The sequence below is a fragment of the Leptonychotes weddellii genome, chromosome 12 (genome assembly GCF_054177405.1).
Source record: "Leptonychotes weddellii isolate Sample4059 chromosome 12, ASM5417740v2, whole genome shotgun sequence".
Classification (NCBI taxonomy): domain Eukaryota; kingdom Metazoa; phylum Chordata; class Mammalia; order Carnivora; family Phocidae; genus Leptonychotes; species Leptonychotes weddellii.
The window spans coordinates 15,544,623-15,563,105 of record NC_138380.1 but is presented as its reverse complement, the minus strand read 5'-3'; the positions used below and the strand labels follow the sequence as shown (position 1 = coordinate 15,563,105).

General features: G+C 49.5%; 1 protein-coding gene across 1 annotated transcript in view; it reads right to left on the bottom strand.

The window, feature by feature from the left end:
- The window catches only part of SLC13A4 (solute carrier family 13 member 4), a 42,645-nt gene that overhangs the window by 9,045 nt on the left and 15,117 nt on the right, over positions 1-18,483 (bottom strand). Inside the window, exons 3-11 of the mRNA XM_081800907.1 lie at positions 14,309-14,445; positions 12,154-12,326; positions 11,678-11,732; positions 9,344-9,383; positions 8,252-8,329; positions 6,115-6,299; positions 3,263-3,382; positions 2,183-2,284; positions 721-822 (exon numbers count right to left, since the gene is read on the bottom strand). Of these exons, the coding sequence (XP_081657033.1) occupies positions 721-822; positions 2,183-2,284; positions 3,263-3,382; positions 6,115-6,299; positions 8,252-8,329; positions 9,344-9,383; positions 11,678-11,732; positions 12,154-12,326; positions 14,309-14,445 (992 nt within the window). The remainder of the gene's footprint in view (positions 1-720; positions 823-2,182; positions 2,285-3,262; positions 3,383-6,114; positions 6,300-8,251; positions 8,330-9,343; positions 9,384-11,677; positions 11,733-12,153; positions 12,327-14,308; positions 14,446-18,483) is intronic.

Here is an 18,483-nt window from a genome sequence, read left to right as displayed (position 1 = left end):
GTCAGGAGGGGGCACGATGTCTCAGGACAGTCTGTCTGAACACAGTGCCTCTTTTTAGGACCCAGTCTGGCGGGTGGTCAGCCTTCCTTCCTGCAGCTTCTGCCATGCTATCCAGCGGTGGATTTAGCGGGCAAGGGTTGAAGTCTGGAGGCTGGGCCTGGCTACGGTAGACATCTTAGTGTGGCTCTATGGGCCCCTTAGAAGGAGAGATCAGGAGTTACTTCGGTAAGGGGGACTCGAAAAGGATGAGTTCTCTTTCCTGCGAGGGTCACACCTCCGTGTGTGTCTTTGCTCAATTGCGAAGCCGAGCTGAGAGATCTGTGGCCCGGCCTTCAGGGGTCCTGCAGGGGCGGCCGGGGGGCCTCTGCCTGCCAAGTCCCCAGCCACCCCCTCAGGCTCTCACAGGGGCATTTGATCTCTATGCCTCAGCCTCAGAGCCACCTGCGAGACAGCTGAGGTTTCAAGAGCTTAAGTACAAGACCAAGGTCACAAGGCTGGTCCAGGGCAGCACCAGATGCCAACCCCAGACCCGACGCCACACACTGTATTTTCTTCCTGACTCCGCATGGGTTTCCCTGAGAAGGGGGCACTTCCAGGGGGACGGAGTGCTTTCTGGGCTCACGGCTGCCCCTACGAGGAGTCGAGGAGGGACGCTGGTGGGAACTGTCTGAAGGGTCTGCGTCAGGGGCTTACTCTTAAGGAGGAGACAGTACCACTTACTTTTCAAAGAAAGAATCCCAGCCAGGAACAAAGCCAGGCTCCCGGGTAAACCACAGCACGGTCATCAGGATGAAGAAAAATCCAGTTACCATTTCAGGGTAGCTGTAAGATACAACAGGAAAAGCCGCTCCAGGAGCTGGGAGGTTTCTCTTCGCTCTTTCCCTTCGCATGGGGTGCACCTGTGTTCAGAGCCCCCATCCCGGGGACAAAACTGGCTGCCCCACCACTCCGAGCCACTGAGGAGAAGTGGGAAGAGGACTGAGAAGCTGCCAGAAAACGTGACGTCACCCACGTCTCCTGGAGAAGCTAGGTGGGAAGGGGTGAGGTGGTACAGCAGCATATGTTTATACAACGCAGAGCACGGCCTCCAAGGAGAATGCTGGAGGGGGGGCGAGGGGAGGAGCGGGGTCCTTTTGGGAGGGAATTTGATGATGTATGTCAGGAGCCTTAAATTCAGTCCTTCCTTTCATGTAAGGAAATAACCAGAAATGCACAGTGATATGTTATCTATCTAAAAATTGAACATTCAAAGTGGAAACAATCTACACATTCAATGATATTCCATGACATCAAATACATTTTGGTATAACTACAGGTTCGAATGAGACGCACCTAACAATCGTGTTTGCACTGCAGAGCTAATGGCCTGGGAATATAATGACAGTCTAAAGCTAAGTGAAAAAAAGACAAGATCTAAAACTGTGTTCAGTTGGGACTGAATTTTAGCAAAAATACATACAATTTTGCACCAAAAAGAAGGATGGAAGGAAGAGTACATTATGGTAACAGTTGTTAACAGTTAACACCGAATAAATAGAAGTCAATTTTAGTTTTTTTCTTTATATTTTCCTGTATTTTCTAAATGTTCTACAGTGAATGGGTATTCCTTTTATAAATTAAAACATTTTAAAATACTGCTTATACCAGGATCCTTTTGCCCAAAGCTGTACCTGCCTGTTGCCCTAAAATGAGAAAAATGGCACCAACTAGGACATGGGGTCACTGGGGAAAGCTGATAATGGCTGATGGGGGTGGCGAATCCTCGGGCCCTCTGTCTTCAAGCCTGTATTTGAGAATGCCTGATGCCCCCCAGTTCCCCAGGAGTGGCCATAGGACTGGCGGTGGCCCAGTCAGAGCAGTGTGGGGAACTGGGCCTGTCCCAAGAGGGTGGCTGTGCTGTCTCTCTCTTCTTTCCATCTGGAGGCCCCGTCTGCGCCATCCACCCCCACACCGCGGCTCTACCTTGGACTTGGAAAACGGCAAAGGGGAAGGGTGGCCACCTGGAATCTGGGCCCGCTCGACTCGGGCAGTCAGTAGTATCTCTAAAGGCCTGGATTCATAGTTGTGGAAAATTCCCCAGCTCAAGGGGCTGTGGTTGTTGAACAAGGCTGCTTGTGGGCTCACTTCACCTGCCATGTTTTCTCTCCTGGAGAAGGAAAGAGGGTGAATGGCTGATTTTTACCTAATGGCTCCCAGCTTTTCATATTCCTCTTGGATTCTCTTCTCTGACACCTCTTCCCTTTTGGTCTTCTTCTTCTTGCTCAGAGAGCAGGTTTCTCTAAAACTGAGAAGGAAGAACGAGAAGAATAAAGGAAACATGCTTCTGAGGCCCACAGGAGTCAAGGATTAGCAAATGCTAAACTGCTGGCTTGCTGTGGTCACTTGTCCCCTCTTCTCTCCAACCCCAGCTCTCCTACGACTTTTATCTGCCAGGTTACACAGCCTGCCCTCAGCCTCTCCCCTAGGCTTCCGGGTATATCCATTTGGGTACATCTCTGGTGTACTGACGTGAAGTATCATGTCTTAACAGACTTGTGCGAGTGTATTTATGTGGGGTATTTTCTACATACTGGAGGTATAGAAATATACAGCTATCATTGATTTGATAGTAACCTCTGAGTTATTTAAAAAAAAAAAAAAAAAGCCGCTCAGAGAACATCCCTGAGCAATGGGAGTCTTGGGTCTCATGGACCAATAGCAAAACATCATATATATCTTCCCTTTATGTGTTTGAGGCTGATTGAAATATAGTTATGAAGAAAGGCTTGCTAAGCAGATTAATATCAGGAATAATATTGCAAGAAGAATATCTAACTTATGAATGAGAGGTACATGAATATTTCATGCAACTACTATATATGAATCGCTCATGTCTATAAAATTAAGCCTAAGGAAACTTCTACTTGGAGTCACATTTCTTTAAAAGTTAGTTCAAATTACTCTGTATGCTTTGAGAGAAACGAAACTACATTAACCACCCTCCCATTCAGACTTTTTATAAATCTGACGGTTCCTTTAACCAGTGAGTTGGAATTAAGAACATTCCATTGCAGAGCTCATAGTGAAGTGCTGAGGCCATGTATGTTTAGAGTGTCTAGAACAGGGGATGCCTGACTCCCTGTCTAGTCCAGTGTCTTCTCCTCGCACATCCTCTGTGGTTACTCAGCAGCTCCCCCTTGGGTGGTGCTCCCCAGGGCTCCCGCCATGACTCTGGATGGACAGGAGAGCCTCGGTACCTCGCCGGCAGGGCCCTGAGACTCACTTGCAGCCAAGGAACAGCCAGTGCATCCAGAACCAGCTGACCACCAGCATGATGAGGGAGATGGGGAAGCTGAAGAGGAACCAGGTGCCGAAGTTGACCACCTCTGCAGCGGGGTACTGGCTGGAAGGGAAAGAACCAGGTCAGTGATAAGAAAAGGATGGATTCCCATGTGGTTTCTGGGGGTGATAAGCCAAATGCTCCCTAAGAAGAAATGCATCAGAGCTAAGGGTAACGACGTGGTAACACATTATCTAGAACTCACGTATTTGACAGTTGCAACTGCACAGGGCCCAGCCAAGCATTATGAAGTAAGCTAAAAAGGGCACCTAAGCAACCACACTTGATATCACTTAAGTATGCATACTTTGCACTCAGGAGAACCAATCGGGAGCTGTTTTGATCTTAATTTATGTAGAGATTCTTGTAAGTTTACTCATCTGGTTTTCAGGACAACAGAGAATGGAAAGGGCAGTCTGGTATACTTGGTTTATAAAGTTCCTGAAGGAATGTGAGCTTTGAGGGATGCAAAGCACCGATTCCGGACCAAGTTTGGACTCTAGAACATCATCAAGTTTCCAGGTATTAACTGTGCCCCTAGGAGAACCATGACTTGGAATCTCCAAATCCTTCATCAACATCCACTGCTGCCCTAGGGTCTCAGGGAGGTTACCCAGAGGACTCTTCACTCATCAGGAAGAGCTGTGCCCCACCCAGCCCAGGTGTTATTTCCTGGGGAGCCGGGATGGCCACATGTGAGCCATGACTTTAACCTAGACAACACCTGTGTTCCTTTCCTCTTGGGCTCTTCTCCCACCCCTAAGGTGGGAAGAGACTGCCTCTCTTTTCACACTAGGCACTGCGTGGAAAAAGAGAAAGACCAAGAGCAGAATCCCCCCCACCCCGCCCCCAGAGAGGATGCAGTGGAAACACAGGATGTAAGAGTGCTTCATCTTCTCTCTCATCACAGAGACATCTGCTTTTTTGCACTGTGGCCTGGTCAGGGACTTACCTTTACCATCCATGTGCTTCTTGGGAAATTGTGACAGCTTGTGCCTCCCCTAAGGGCCAGAGTGGGTCACTGAGAGTGGGGGGTGGTGGTGGAAAGAAGGGCTTTTGGAGCTAGAAGGATACCAGGGGGTATAAGTCATTGAGTGACTCACTCTGGCCTGTAGGGGCTAACAGGCATAAAGTCTGTTGCATCATCTCTTCCCTGTACATAGAGATCTAGGCCCTGTTCCTTGACCCAGGAAAGGGAATGGGCTTTTAGAATAGGTTAAATAGACTTTTGTGGATACAGAGGAGGGCCTATTCCCATCTATAGCACTTTAGAAAGTGTAACAACTAATCTGTAGGTTTTTGAAACACAGCCAGAATGAACTCTGGGGGTGGTCTGTTCACCAGTGCCAAGAAAAACAGCATGGTGGCACTTTCAGACCAGTGGAGATCCAGGGAGCTCACCAAATTGCTCTTGCCTAGGTCACCAGTAACCTCCACGTCACTGAATCGAATGGACACATTTCTGTCCTTTTGCTTAGTTATTCAGCCACTTTAAACAGTATGGCCCACTCCATCCTCCTTGAACACTTTCTTCTCTTGGATAGAATGACACCAGATTTTTCTCTTCCCTGTGTGATACCTATTGTTCTCTCATTTACAGTCTACTTTAAATATTCGAGCTTAATATGGCCCCTGCTCTACTTACCTTATATGTTCTTCCTGAGTGATCGATCTTCTTCACTCTCCTGGCTTCAATTTCCATATGCATCCCACCAGGACCCACTAACATCTAATTTGTGCGTCCCAGTACAAAATGCAAATGTCGGGCCGCTTGTTAAAAAATGATTAAGAATTTTCAGATGGTGAGGGCAAAACCTCAAGCTAAGTGTGGGGCCCTTCTGAGCATGGTGGTCTGGTGTGATCATACAGGTTGTGTGCTCATGAAGACAGCTCTGGAGGCCACTGATTCTAAATCTATGCCTTTAGCCTAGAAATTTCTCTTGAGATTCAGAGCTGTGTATCCATCTGGCCATCTCAACCTCCATGTCAACATTTCCTTATTTTTCTGCTCTTGTAGGTCAAGGGCAACTCTGTTCCCCCAGCTGCGGAGGCCGTGAGTCTGACAGTCAGACTTGGCCTTTCCCTCTCTCAGGCCTTTTCTAATCCTGCCAAGGCTGGTCAAGCCTACCTCTGCCTATCTCTCAGATCTGACCATTTCTCCTCACTACTGCCTGGGTCAGCAGGCCACCACCAGCTCTCTCCTGGGCATCTGCAGTGGTATCCAAAGTTGTCCTCCTGCTGAAAATAGGCATACCTTCTCTTTTCCATTTTTTCAGTCCAGAATCAGTTTTTCAAAACTATAAATCTGATCACCTCACTCCCTGCCTAAAATTCTTCAAAGGCTTCTCATGGCATTTTGGATGAAGTCCAAGGTCCTTCCTGGGCTCAAGAAGCCCTTTGTGATCTGCATGTCCACCTCCCTGGCCTCCCTTTGCCCTCTACCTTTCTCTCTTATGTGCTCTGCTCTCTTGCCTCTGAGTCCTCCCACTCACTGTTGTCTTGGTCTGGAAAACCTCCCTTCATCCAGTGTATGCCCGCTGTGCTTCCGGTCTTGTTCCCTAGTTGTGTCCTTGGGGAGGCATGTCCTCCCCGTGACTGGGCGGCCCCTGTGGGCTCTCTCAGCAGAACCCCGCCCTTCTCCAGTCACACTGAACTGTCACGCTCCATCGTCTCTTTTCCCTCTTGGTATGGAAACTGCTCTAGTTTCTTTTTCTGCCCTATCCTTAGCACCTAGTTCTGCTCCTGACACGGAGTGCGTGGTTAGTGGGTATCTGTCGACCAGGTGAGTTACTTACTTGTTGAAGTGTTCTAAGAAAATCAAGCTGGTGGACGTGCCAATGATGGTGGTCAGGCCCCCAATGGTAGCGGCGTAAGATATGCTCAGAGAGAGGCACTTGCAGATCATCTGGTCATGCTGGGACTTGTACTTTCTGTTGAGCTCCTGGTTCCTGGGGCCAGGGATCAGGACTAGCGGCTTTTCCTATCAGAGAAAAACCAGTGCATCTTTCCAACCCAGTGTGGGCTGTCCAGCACACAAAGCATGGAGACAGGGGCACCATGGTGCCGTGGAAAGGTTTTATGCTTGGGTGTCAGAAAGACAAATCCCAATCCTCGTTCTACCATTCAGCAACTTGGGCAGCCCCTCTGAGCTGCATATTCTTCTGCAAAATGAAGAAAGTCCCATTTTCTCCACCAGATTGCTGTGAAGAGTCATTGAAGTAATATATGTAAAGCACTTAGAACAACACTTCCTGGCATTTAACGAATGGTAAGCTGTTATTACTTTTGTTGTTAGTCACAGCATGTTCTGTTTCACTTGAACTCTAGCAAAACTGGTTGCTCTCCGCTTTGCATGTGAATGACACATGGAAGGTGGTGGTTCTCTCTGGAGCTGGAGTGACAGTCCTGACCGGGAGGTGACTGAGAAAGAAGCCTTGGGTTGCAGAGGGAATCCAGTGTGGGATTCTCTCCTCACTCTTTTCTGCCTCTTGCCTCTTGGTTTTGCCTCCCCACTCTCCCCCTCCCCTTGCATATAAGGCTAGCCTTCGGTGCTCCTCTCAGGCCCTGCTTGGCCCAGATGGTGGCCTTTCAGAGTCAGAGGTTGCTGACCCCTGGCCTCCAGTGTAGATAAAGAAGCAAGTGGGGCACCTGGGTGGCTCAGTCAGTTAAGCGTCTGACTCTTGTGGCAGATCAGGTCGTGATCTCAGGGTCGTGGGATCAAGCCCTGTGTCAGGCTCCCAGCTCAGCGTGGAGCCTGATTAAGACTCTCCCTCTCCCTTTGCCTCCCCCCACTCCCCCCACTGCGCGCTCTTTCTCTCTCTCTCAAATAAATAAATAAATCTTGAAAAAGAAAAGAAGCAGCAGCAAGTACCCTCTGCCCCTCTAGGCCTATTCTCCCCCCACTGAGTCTTTATGAGACCAGGAGCCACCTGGGGCAAACATCAGCAGGCCAGATCCTGGGAAACCCACGGGGAAGAGGCTACCTTGCCTCCCTCTCAAAGTTTACATAGTGCCCCACCTTTAGGAGGGCCCAAGTCAGTCTGGACCCTTGCAAGCCTTCCTGAGAGATTCATTATCAGAGCTGTAAGGGACCTCATAGATTCTCTGGTCCAGTGGTTTTCCACGATCCTTTCTTCTAACGAAAATTTTCATGGACCTCCAATATTTAAAACGTAACGTAGCATTTAATCAGCATACGTCTGTTTTATAACTGAAAGTAGATACGTGTGGCCAGAGAGACTTGGATTTGAATCAAGATGCTCCTCTCCCTGCTTACTGGCTCTGAGGCCTTGGGCCACATGATGTCATCTCTTTGCCTCATCTGCAGAAATAGAGTTCAAGACTGCTACGTCCCTGAGCAAAGACTAGGGAGAAAATGCTCAGCACACTGTGCTTGGTATACAATCAGTGTTTCAGAAATGGTGGCATTTATTTATGCTGATGATGAATGTTAAATATTTGAGATTATTTGGATGGACACAAAAATTTGAAATCAAGGGCTATAACTGATAGCCGCAATTTTAGGCCAACTTAAAGGTCTATTTTGTTTCAGTGGTATAGCAAGTAGCAGGAAAAATACTCATTCACACACAAAAAGCAATTTGCTTACAATCTCAGAATACTCCAATACAATACTTGCATTGTCCCCAAAGCACCTTTGAGGAAAAAATTTGAACACCTCTGATCTAGTCCAACCCCCAGCTTTTATAGCTGAAGAAAAAAACAGGGGCTCAGATGGTAGAATGACTTGCCAAAATCAACAGTGAGTTAGATGTTTTATCCCCATGGCATACGCAGGTCAGACTTGTCTGTGGATGGACTGCCTGGTGACGGCATACTAGCCTGATGCCCTCCTAACTTCAAGACCAGTGCCCCTTGGGAAGCTAAAGGCATTTCATGTAGGAAACAGGGTCAGGGGGTAAGTTCCATTACCTGGGACCGGTGCTCCTTCTTGCCCTGGGGATTTGCTGTTTTGACCGGGTTGGTGATTCTGGGCACACCATTCACGTTCTGTGGGGACAAAGACCGTCCCACTGTCAGGAAGAGGATGTGGCAGGCCTCAAGAGGGGCCGCGTAATCGCCCACGGCATCCCACGCCTCAGCACTGTGGCCATCGGAGACCAGAAGCCAGGGAGAGCATGCAGTGGGGAAACACCCCACTGTGCCTCCAAGACACAGAGTCCCATCCAGCGGGTGCAAAGCAGCCCATTTGCAGAGACTTTTGAAACTTGGCAGAACATGGCTCTGTCCTTGTAGGACAGCTTGGCTTTCTGGAATTTCATTAGCTAATGAAGAATCCTTCATTTTTCTTTAACACAAAGAAAATGGAAAAAAAACACCAAAACCTCACCACAACAAAGTCCACAGTTTGGTGATCAAAATTTGGGCTGATATAAGGAGATGTGAAACCAGTTCTGGGGGAAGAGGTGAGGCCATAAACTCTGCTTTCCTCTATAAATGTGACCCTTTTGGGGTGCCTGGGTGGCACGGTCAGTTAAGCATCGACTCTTGGTTTCAGCTCAGGTCATGATCACATGGATCGTGGAATCGATCCCCACATCAGGCTCTGCACTCAGCAGGGAGTCTGCTTGAAGATTCTCTCCCTCTGCTCCTCCCCCCACCCACACAAGTGCATGCTCTCTTTCTCTAAAATAAATAAATAAATAAATAAATCTTTAAATGTGACTCTTTTTATAATATAGTTTTTGTATGGAATCCCCACTACAAGGAATCCTGAGAGTGAATCTGTGACTCTTGGAAATCTGGATGACTGAGTATTGGGCTTCCACGGGAAAGGCTAGCCTGTACTTTATGAGGCTAAGCCCTCTCAGGGCCAGGGTTCAGAGCTGCAGGCCCTCGCCCGGAGCCCGTGCAACCTTTCTCACGTCAGGGCTCGTGTGAGCACCTCTGTGTTTTCACATCAGTGGCTGCCACTGGCTCTAGGCTCTAGGACTTCTCTGTCCCTGAGTTATCTTGAGGGACTTCCAAGTAATCTTAAAGCACAGAAAAAACCCAAGGCCTTACCTTGTTCTGCATCAGAGAGGTGAAGTCTGCAGTCGACGTGCTGGAACAAAGCAAAGGACATGAGAAAACAACAGTGGATCCGACTTCATGAGATGGGAATGCCCCACCCCCCCATTGGTGTTTGGTGTAAGTGACCCCTCTAGGGTCCAGTTTCCTAGGCTACAAAGACGACTAATCTCACCTGAGGCTTCCCGGCCTTCCAGAGATGCTGTCAGGATTTGTGGGGACACAGCATTTCCTTAGAAGCAGTGCTGACACTCCTAATAACTAACATGGAGTGCTTTTTAGGGGCCAAGCACTTAAGTATGGACTTTAGTCCTCACAACATTGTTATCCTTGTAACAGATGGATGGCGCCGGTATTCCTACCTGTATGTACAGAGTAGACAGTGGGCCCAGAGAGGAGCCCTGACCACATTCTCACCGGCTGACTCGGTGAAGGTCACTGTCTAGAAGGAGAACCTTGTGAAATGCTTCTCTGAGGTTGCAGGAGTAGGGAGAGTCTGGGCTGCACATGGAGAAAGGCAGATGAGAGCAAGAGGATGGGGGTGAGGGGAAGGTGGGAACTGAACTGTAGCTTACTGGCTACGCTCAGTGCTAAATGCATGCTTCGATTTGTCTTAGTTCTGAGCTCACTGTAAAGACAGGTGTTGGACACGTGTGCAGGCCTGGAGTCCCATGGCCGATAGCCATGTCCAGGCTACCCCAGGGGAGGGTAAGGGATTGATGGGGGTTCGGAGGGAAGTGTTTGGAGAGGGTCGTTAGCCTGGAAGGAGTAGAGTGGTATGATGTTTCCCCTCCCTCCTTCCCAAATCAGGTGAGAAGGGCAGGCCTGGAGCCCCTCAGACAGCATGGGAGGTGCCAGCCACCCCAGAAGACGGCCATCCTCCCCGGCAAATGGCCAGGCTCCCACCAGCACTCTGCTGAGGGAGTTCGAGGGACAACTTGAGCTTCTGCTTCAGAGTTTGGGGACATATATATAGGTCTGGAGAAGAACAAAGGCAGGGCATAATGTGGAGTCTTATGGTGGGTGATGCACATGGAAGGTGGCAGGGCCAGAGCCGTCTTGAAGAGGCCCTACCCAAGAGGCCAACGCAACCCCCAGAACGAAGAGGCTCTGGGGGAGTGAGGCAGCAGAGCACAGAACCGAGGGGTGGGGGTGAGTGGTCATCCGGGAGCTCCTCACCACCGCCATCAGGCCTGGCGCTCTGCAGAGGGCGCCTCAAGGGGACACTCCAGAGATGCTGAATGTGGGCCCCCGGCAAGTGGGAGAGCGAGGGATTCTCAGAGAGGGGAGGATGACTGGAGGGGTCAGAGGCAGCAGAGGGAGGGGTGGGAGCCCTGAGGCTGGGAGGAGGAAGGGTGAAAGAGGAGTCTGTCCCCACGCACTCTGACCTCTGACCCTGCAGGCCCGGGGGACAGGAGGCAGGAGGCACTGTGGCTGAGAGACGGAAGTTTCGGAGTCTGGACCAGACTGCTGACTACCTGCAAAGGAGCTCATTCTGTTCTAACACCTTAAAGAACCAGAGAGCAGTGAAGTTTGCCTGAGATCTTGTCCAGGGCCGTGGAGGGGAATCGGACAGCTGTGACTGAAGGCAGCAGTGCGGGGGAGAGCAAAGCTTGTCCCCACCTTTCTATGTTCTCCCCTCACACATGCTGGTTGCACTCAGGGCAGCTCTCATTGCCCAAGAAGACACCAAACTGCAAAACTCAGCTCTGCTGCACATCCAACCTTTAAAGGCAACATTCATCACAGTATCCCTTGAAGACCACATTTTGATACAGAATTTCTGGAAGAAATGAGCTATTAATGGATCTGTCTCACATGAATGCTTGGGGGCGTATTTCTCCTTTTTTAGCTTCTCCCCACCCTCATGCGACTCTCTCATCAACTGTCCTCGAATCCACTGCCTATCACCTCATCCTTCCTTGTCATATCTGACAAGGCCAAATCTAGTAAGACCATATCTAGTATCTAGAAGATACTCTGTGATTCTCTGAGAATCTCCAGTGACATTTATTATGTTTTTCCATTAACTAAATGTAGTATTCTTCTACTTCAGTTCTACTTGGTAGATGTGTGGACAATCAGATTCAGTCAGTCTTTCTGTCTCTTCCCTCATGGCTGCCACTCCCTGTGGTTGAGGGAGTTGCCCTCAGGCTCTTGGCAGGTGGTTCCCAGGTATGGAGAGGATATTAGGGCAGAGGGAGGTGGTGGTGCAGCAGGACGTGAGCCGGGCCCATACATCTAAAAGAGCTGTTCAGGTACCCACTTTCCTGACCTCTGGAATAGACCTGACAAGGCTCCGTCTGGGAGGAGGGCAGTCATACTCACTCTTCATTGACAAAGATGAGTTCCAGAGAGGGTTGGCTGTTGTTTACATCAAGACCTACAGGAGCAAAGGAAAGCAGACATGAGATGTGGAGGCTGGAGCTGACCGTGCAGGGCAGGGGCTCAGGGCTGGGGCTGAACGGGGAAAACGAGGGCAGATCCTGCTGGAGGCAGGCGTGACCACTGCCCTTCCCTCCGCTCTGAAAGCATGGTGGGGCTTGCGGACACAGGCAGGCCCAGGGTGTTGCCAGAACCCTCGAGTGTTTGGGGGAAAGGAGCAGAGGTGGCTGCTGTGAGCAGGGGAGGAAGGAAGAGCCAGGAACGTGGGGTCACAAGGGAGCTTCAGGTTCCAAGGGCTGGCCTGGGATTGAGGGGAGGGGAGGGGCACAGGTGAGGGCTCTGGGGGCGGCCCTGAGCTGGGCGGTGTCCCAAGAGGAGGGTCCAGGGGCGAAGGGGAGGTGAACTCCAGCAAACAGTACTGATGGGCTCGGCCTCTTCGGCGCTGGAGTTGCCAGCCACGAGCTGCTCGTCCTCGGCACTGACCAGCTCCTGCAGCACGGCCTCCACGATGGGCATCACCATGGCGGTGGTGGACGTGTTGGAGAGCCACATGGAGAGCAGCGTGGTGCAGCACATGAAGCAGAGCAGGAGCCTGGAAAGCAGGGCGGGCGGGTGCGGTGTCCACAGCATGGCCACTCCCCAGGGTGGCCCCCTGCTGCCCTCGCGGGGCTCCTTTGGGGCCTCCTATGAACCTGACGGAGCTGGCCTAGAGAAGGGGCCGGGGGGAGGGGGAGGCGCTGGCATGTATCCAGAAGGTCAGGGTTTTATGTCATGCATTCAGCTCTGTACTCCTAGGGCTTGGCACCGAGTAAACACTAAATTCATATTTGTTGAATGAATAAATCACACTTCCTGGGCTGATGGCCTCAGTGAGCAAAAAGCCCTTCCTTAAGCAAAGACGAGCTTTGGTAGTAGGGTCGCCGGGCCTGGACTTTTACTCATTGCTCGGCTCTGCAGACATTCGCTTGGTAATGAGGTGTGCTTTTGGTGCATAAAGGAATTCTTTTTTCTGCCCTGCAAACAGCAGTTCTTCGGGGACCATTACAGTCTTTGCTCTGCAGCTACGTCACCGTAGTTACTAGTGACCAGAGACTAACGTATGGAGTTCACGGTTCTGCCCACCACTTGCCCAGCTGCCCACTTGCTGAAAGGATAGCTCCCCCCGCCCCACCCGGCCACACAAGTGCCCCATGTCACTGTGCGCACTTCTTCAGCTGGTATCTTGAAAAGTCAGCCCTCGGAGGAAAGCACTCACAAAAATAACCCTCAAGTTATTTCTCTTTGACTTTGGAGACATACAATGCGTGTTGGAACAGACGTGGTTCTCGCTTCCGTAAGACAAAGCCAACATAAAGACCACCCACGTTTCTTACTTGAGGTGGGATCCCTGATGTCGTGCAATGTGGGGACACCTGTCGTGTGGATTAGGTTGGGCAGGCCGAAGTCCTGGTGGAGTTTTTCTGTTTAGGCTGAGAGCCACAGAAGTTTGCCTGCCCGGGACCCCCACCAACAGCAGACAGACAGAGAGCCCCGCAGGCGGTGGAAACATGCTCGGGGAGGAGGTAAATGAAGAAGAGTGGAAATGCAATGGGAGCAGCATTCTTGAGTTTGAGTTGAATACACAGAGGTTTTAAAGAGCTGCGGAGTCCCAGCGTGATGTGTAGATGCCATTGTGTGCCTAGGAGGCTGAGTGTGGGGTACAAGGCTATTAGTGAGGGGGCAAATGACACCAAATTAAGCTATAGTTAAGTGGGAGACGGGAATCTCCTTTGAGGCCTAAGCTGTGTATTCATCTAAATGACTAATGTTGAAAACTGATACCATATTATTTATTTATAAGCCATTGGACTCTCAAAGGAGTCAGGGCCACTTACATAAAATGTCACGAGAAAGCTGTAAATAGGAGGTAAATATTCCGAAGGAAAGAGAAGGGTAGGGTTATTCGATGCAGCAGAGGTGAGGTTAACACAAAACTCATTCCCGACTTTCCTGCACATTCCCCAAGGTTGGGAATGTCTGCCCTGGCCTTCCCCCCAGCAGACAGAGACCAGGACGCGGCTGAGGGCCTGGAGGGCATCTCCGACACCAGGTCAGGGTCAACTTGTCTGAGCTGCAGTCTGAACCAGGGACAACAAAAACTCAGGGTGGATGGGAGGAAACCTCCACGTCTCCTTAAATGCCAAAGGAGAAGACACCCATTTCCCTGTCCAGCCCGTTCCCTGTTACGCTGGAAAAAAGGTTGAGAAACAATTTACGTTGGTCCTTCTCGTTTTACTCAATGGGCCCCTTGTATTTTGTAACCTGCTGCCCGCGAAGTCTATGTGGCTCCGATAAATTATTGAGACTGTGAAAATAAAGGACACCAACGTCACACACGCACATCTCTCTTCCACGATCGAGGGCCCTCTCGCCGGAGGGAGCTGTGGGAGCCCAGCAGGCCTGATGTCGTTCCATCCCCATTAGTAGAAAAACACCCTGACCTGGCCGTTCACGCGGGGGCCCAGGACCCCTGTCCAGGTGGCCCCCTGGCAGCTGGGGGCCGCACGGTGGCTGGGCACCTCAAGGGCTACTTACATGCCCGGCTTGGCTCCGGCCATCATGACCATGCGCAGAGCAATGCGCTTATGCAGGTTCCACTTCTCCACGGCAGCCGCCACGCAGATGACGCCCACCAGCAGCAGCGTGGTGTTCTTGAAGTACTCGGCGGCCACCTGCGGGAAGGCAGCGGGTCAGCCCCTCCCCCGCCGCGGCCCAGCGCATGCGCCCCGCACAACGCGTGCTCAACGGGGCCTGGCGAGCGGGAAGCGGGGAGGTGCGGGCTGTTGACCCAGCCGACTGCTTGACATTGTGTATTTATAGATATAATACACACGCACATATATAATATATATATACGTTCCTACTACCTTGGGCAGGCACAGATCTAAGCACTTTACAGAGATGATTTCATTTAATCTGGCCAGCAACCCAATAAGGTAAATATTCTTCTTCATGCTTAAAAAAAAGATTGATTGATTGATTTATAAAAATATTAAAGCACCCTGTTTTTAATTACGATATCATTTCAAAGAATAAATATATAATTTTATCTTAATCCTTAAAAATTATTAAAATAACTCTGGGGGCGCCTGGGTGGCTTAGTTGGTTAAGCCTCTGCCTTCGGCTCAGGTCATGATCTCAGGGTCCTGGGATCGGCCTGGGTGGCAGGCTCCCTGCTCAGTGGGGTAGTCTGCTTCTCCCTCTCCCTCTGCCTCTCCCCCCAGCTTGGGCTCTCTCTCTCAAATGAATAAATTTTTTTAAAAAAGCATAAAATAACTCTGGGCTTATCCCCAAATCTCATTTTTTCTTTTTTAGCTTTTTAGAAAATTATGTTAATTTTTAAAATTAGAAAATTAATGCATGCTCATTATGGAAAACGTCAAGATACAGAAAAATTTAAGGTGAAATTACCCTTAATCCTGCTACTGTTATTACTTCGATATATTTCCAATTTATGTCTATATAGATACATAATTGGATTTACATACTATGCTGTTTTATATTCTGCTCCCCTCCCCACTTACATCATACCCCGATCATTTTCTTATTTGACTTAAATTTGTTGGAAAAAAATCATGTTAATAGAAGCATAATGTGCCACAGAATTTGGCCATTTTCCTTTTATTGCATATTTAGGTTAATTCCTTTTTTTTAAAACTACAAATGGAACAAAGAATCTGCTTAAATCATTCACCTTATATAAATGTGATTATTTCCTCAGGTTAGAGTTCTCCAGGGTATCTTTATAGCTTGCCTTAAATCTTTAAAAATTTTTAAAAATTTAAAAAACTCCAAATAATTCCAAAGTTGCAAAGAGTTCCAAAGTGATAATTACATAAGGAATGCCCATACGTTGTCTACATTTTTTTTCCCCTGAGCCATTTGAGGGTAAGACACGTACGTGTTAGCCTTTTCCCCTAAATACTTCAGTGTCCGTTTCCTAAGAAGAGGGGTTTTTCTCCTCCACAACCAAATACTAGTAATTAACTTCTCCCTGCCCCTTAATGACGAGGAAATTAAGACTGGGGCCTGTTAAGATGCTTCATGTGTCTATGGTCCACAGGTCAACCCTTCACTGATTTCCTCACTTGGAACGTTCTCTTCTCTGTTTACAATCGGATTTCAAAGCCCAGTTCAGGCCTTCCTTGTGAGAGAAGAAAACTTTCCCTGTGACTCTGGCCTCTGACTCCAGAATGGAGTGTGGACACCATTAATTCCACCCATCGCAGAGCAGGCAGGACGATGCTTGAATTTTCGCTTCATGCTGTCTGTCTTTTTCTGTGTACCTCTCTCATCTCTTGACTGAATTTCAGGCTGCAAAAAGGCCAAGGATCATGTTTCTTTGTAAATCTCTTAACCCCTAGCACCAAGATGCAAAAGTAGATACTCAGTAAATATTTATCACATACAGAATTGTTCCCAACAAGGGAACCATGACAGAAATTGAGAGGAAGAGATACAGAGAAGTTTAATTTCTAATTGAGAAACCCTCTTTAAAGTGGGAAAACAAGAACATTTCTCATTGCAGGAAAAATGAAAATTGCAGGAAAAATGAAAACTGCAGGAAACGTAAATACAGTAAAATATGTGGTGTTGGAAAGAAACAAAATTTACATAATCATACTGTTAAACTTTGATTATTGAATTAACCAAAACCGTGGTGTACCTGTAATACTGGGAGGACTGGAGGCAGGAAAAGGGGGTGGGTTTAAGAGGACAAAATCCTCATCTGCTGTCATTGGAAATCAACTGATAATGTCTACAAGTGATGACTCAAGAATTAATATAAGAATATCAAATAAGAGGGGCACCTGGCTGGCTCAGTAGGTAGAGCATGCAACTCTTGATCTTGGGGTTGTGAGTCTCGGCCCCACATTGGGTATAAAGATTAAAAATAAAATCTTAGGGGCAGCTGGGTGGCTCAGTTGTTAAGTGTCTGCCTTCGGCTCAGGTCATGGTCCCAGGGTCCTGGGATTGAGTCCCACACCGGGCTCCCTACTCGGTGGGGAGCCTGCTTCTCCCTCCCCCACTCCCCCTGCTTATGTTCCCTCTCTGACTGTGTCTCTCTGTCAAATAAATAAATAAAATCTTAAAAAAAAAAATCTTAAAACAAATATCAAATAAAAATACCATGGGCGCCTGGGTGGCTCAGTTGGTTAAGCGACTGCCTTCGGCTCAGGTCATGATCCTGGAGTCCCTGGATCGAGCTGCATCGGGCTCCCTGCTCGGCAGGGAGTCTGCTTCTCCCTCTGACCCTCCCCCCTCTCATGTGCTCTCTCTCATTCTCTCTCTCTCAAATAAATAAATAAAATCTTAAAAAAAAAAAGAATACTATATGGTGCTTAATTCCAGTAGAATCAGTTAACAAAGATGAAAGTTATTGACCCTGGATGGGGATGGGGCGGAGGGGGGACTTGGTGGGGGCGCAGAGGGGGAGGGGTGCTGAAGGCAGCTGCTGGTTTTGCATTATGAGTTTTTCAGTATTATGTGATTTTTAAACACTGCTAACACTTTGACAACGAAAAAGCCAAAATAAAGCAGCGTGCTCCATTTCTCTCTTCTCTCTTTCGTCCCACAGAGATGTCCTTGTGTTTGGTTGATGAGGTTTGCGTAGCAAGAGAAGGGTCACCTGCCCTCTCTGTGACCACTTCCTGGAGGAGCCCCCTGCTTCTGCTTAATCTAGTTCTTGTCCCCAAACCCAGTCGTCAGTTGGCACTGTCACTAATGCTTCCTGAGGGTAGAGAAGGCTCCCTGCTCTGCTGGGCTGGTGACTCTAGGGCAGAGTCCCCTCTGGGAGGGGCGGGTAGGCCTCTGGGCCCGGTGCGCATGGGTGAAGATGCTGCCCCCTAGTGGGAGGTGGGGGCACCGCGGGGATACCTGAGGGCTATGGCTGGGTGGGGGGGAGGGGGCGCAGGGCTGGTAGTGCAGGACCTGTCTCACTGCACCCTAACCTTCCCAGAAGTCTAGGAGGAGCTCTGTGGCGGAATCGGTGTTTTCTTTTCCTCCGTCTACCGAGAAGGGAAACCGACAGAAGTCATGAGACGCAGTACCCGTCCCGCCACTGGCCCCCTGACTCGAGGCCCCTGCAAAGCCTTTAAAAAGGTCAGTTCTATCGTGGTTACTTTCCCGGGGACCGGCTGCAAACATTTTCATTTTCTGCCTCTTTGGCACATATCGGAATGCCAGTTTGTGATGGCCTTTTAAGAGCCCAGAGCCTGGAGGGCAGGTGGGGCTGCTTTCTCGGGATTCCTTTCTTTTCTTTTTTTGCGAGAGAGAGAATGAGAGAGAGCACGAGAGGGAGGAGGGTCAGAGGGAGAAGCAGACCCCCTGCCGAGCAGAGAGCCCGATGCGGGACTCGATCCCGGGACTCCAGGATCATGACCTGAGCCGAAGGCAGTCGCCTAACCAACTGAGCCACCCAGGCGCCCCTCGGGATTCTTTTCAAAGGCAAGGAGAAAGGAACCCACCTGCAGAGAGGGCCCTCTTCACCACGGGAGTTTTGCATTTCGCGTTCACTTTCTCATCAACAGTCTAGGAGGCAGGTACTGTTAGCCCCTCACTTTGCAGGTGAGGAAACGGACTCAGGGGGGTTAAGGAAGTCTTTAAGGTCATAGCGCGACGGGCGGGGGCGGACTATCAATCCGGGTGCACCTGAATCCAAAGCTACTGCGCATATCACTCAGGGTGGGCCAACTGGAAGCCATGCGTCT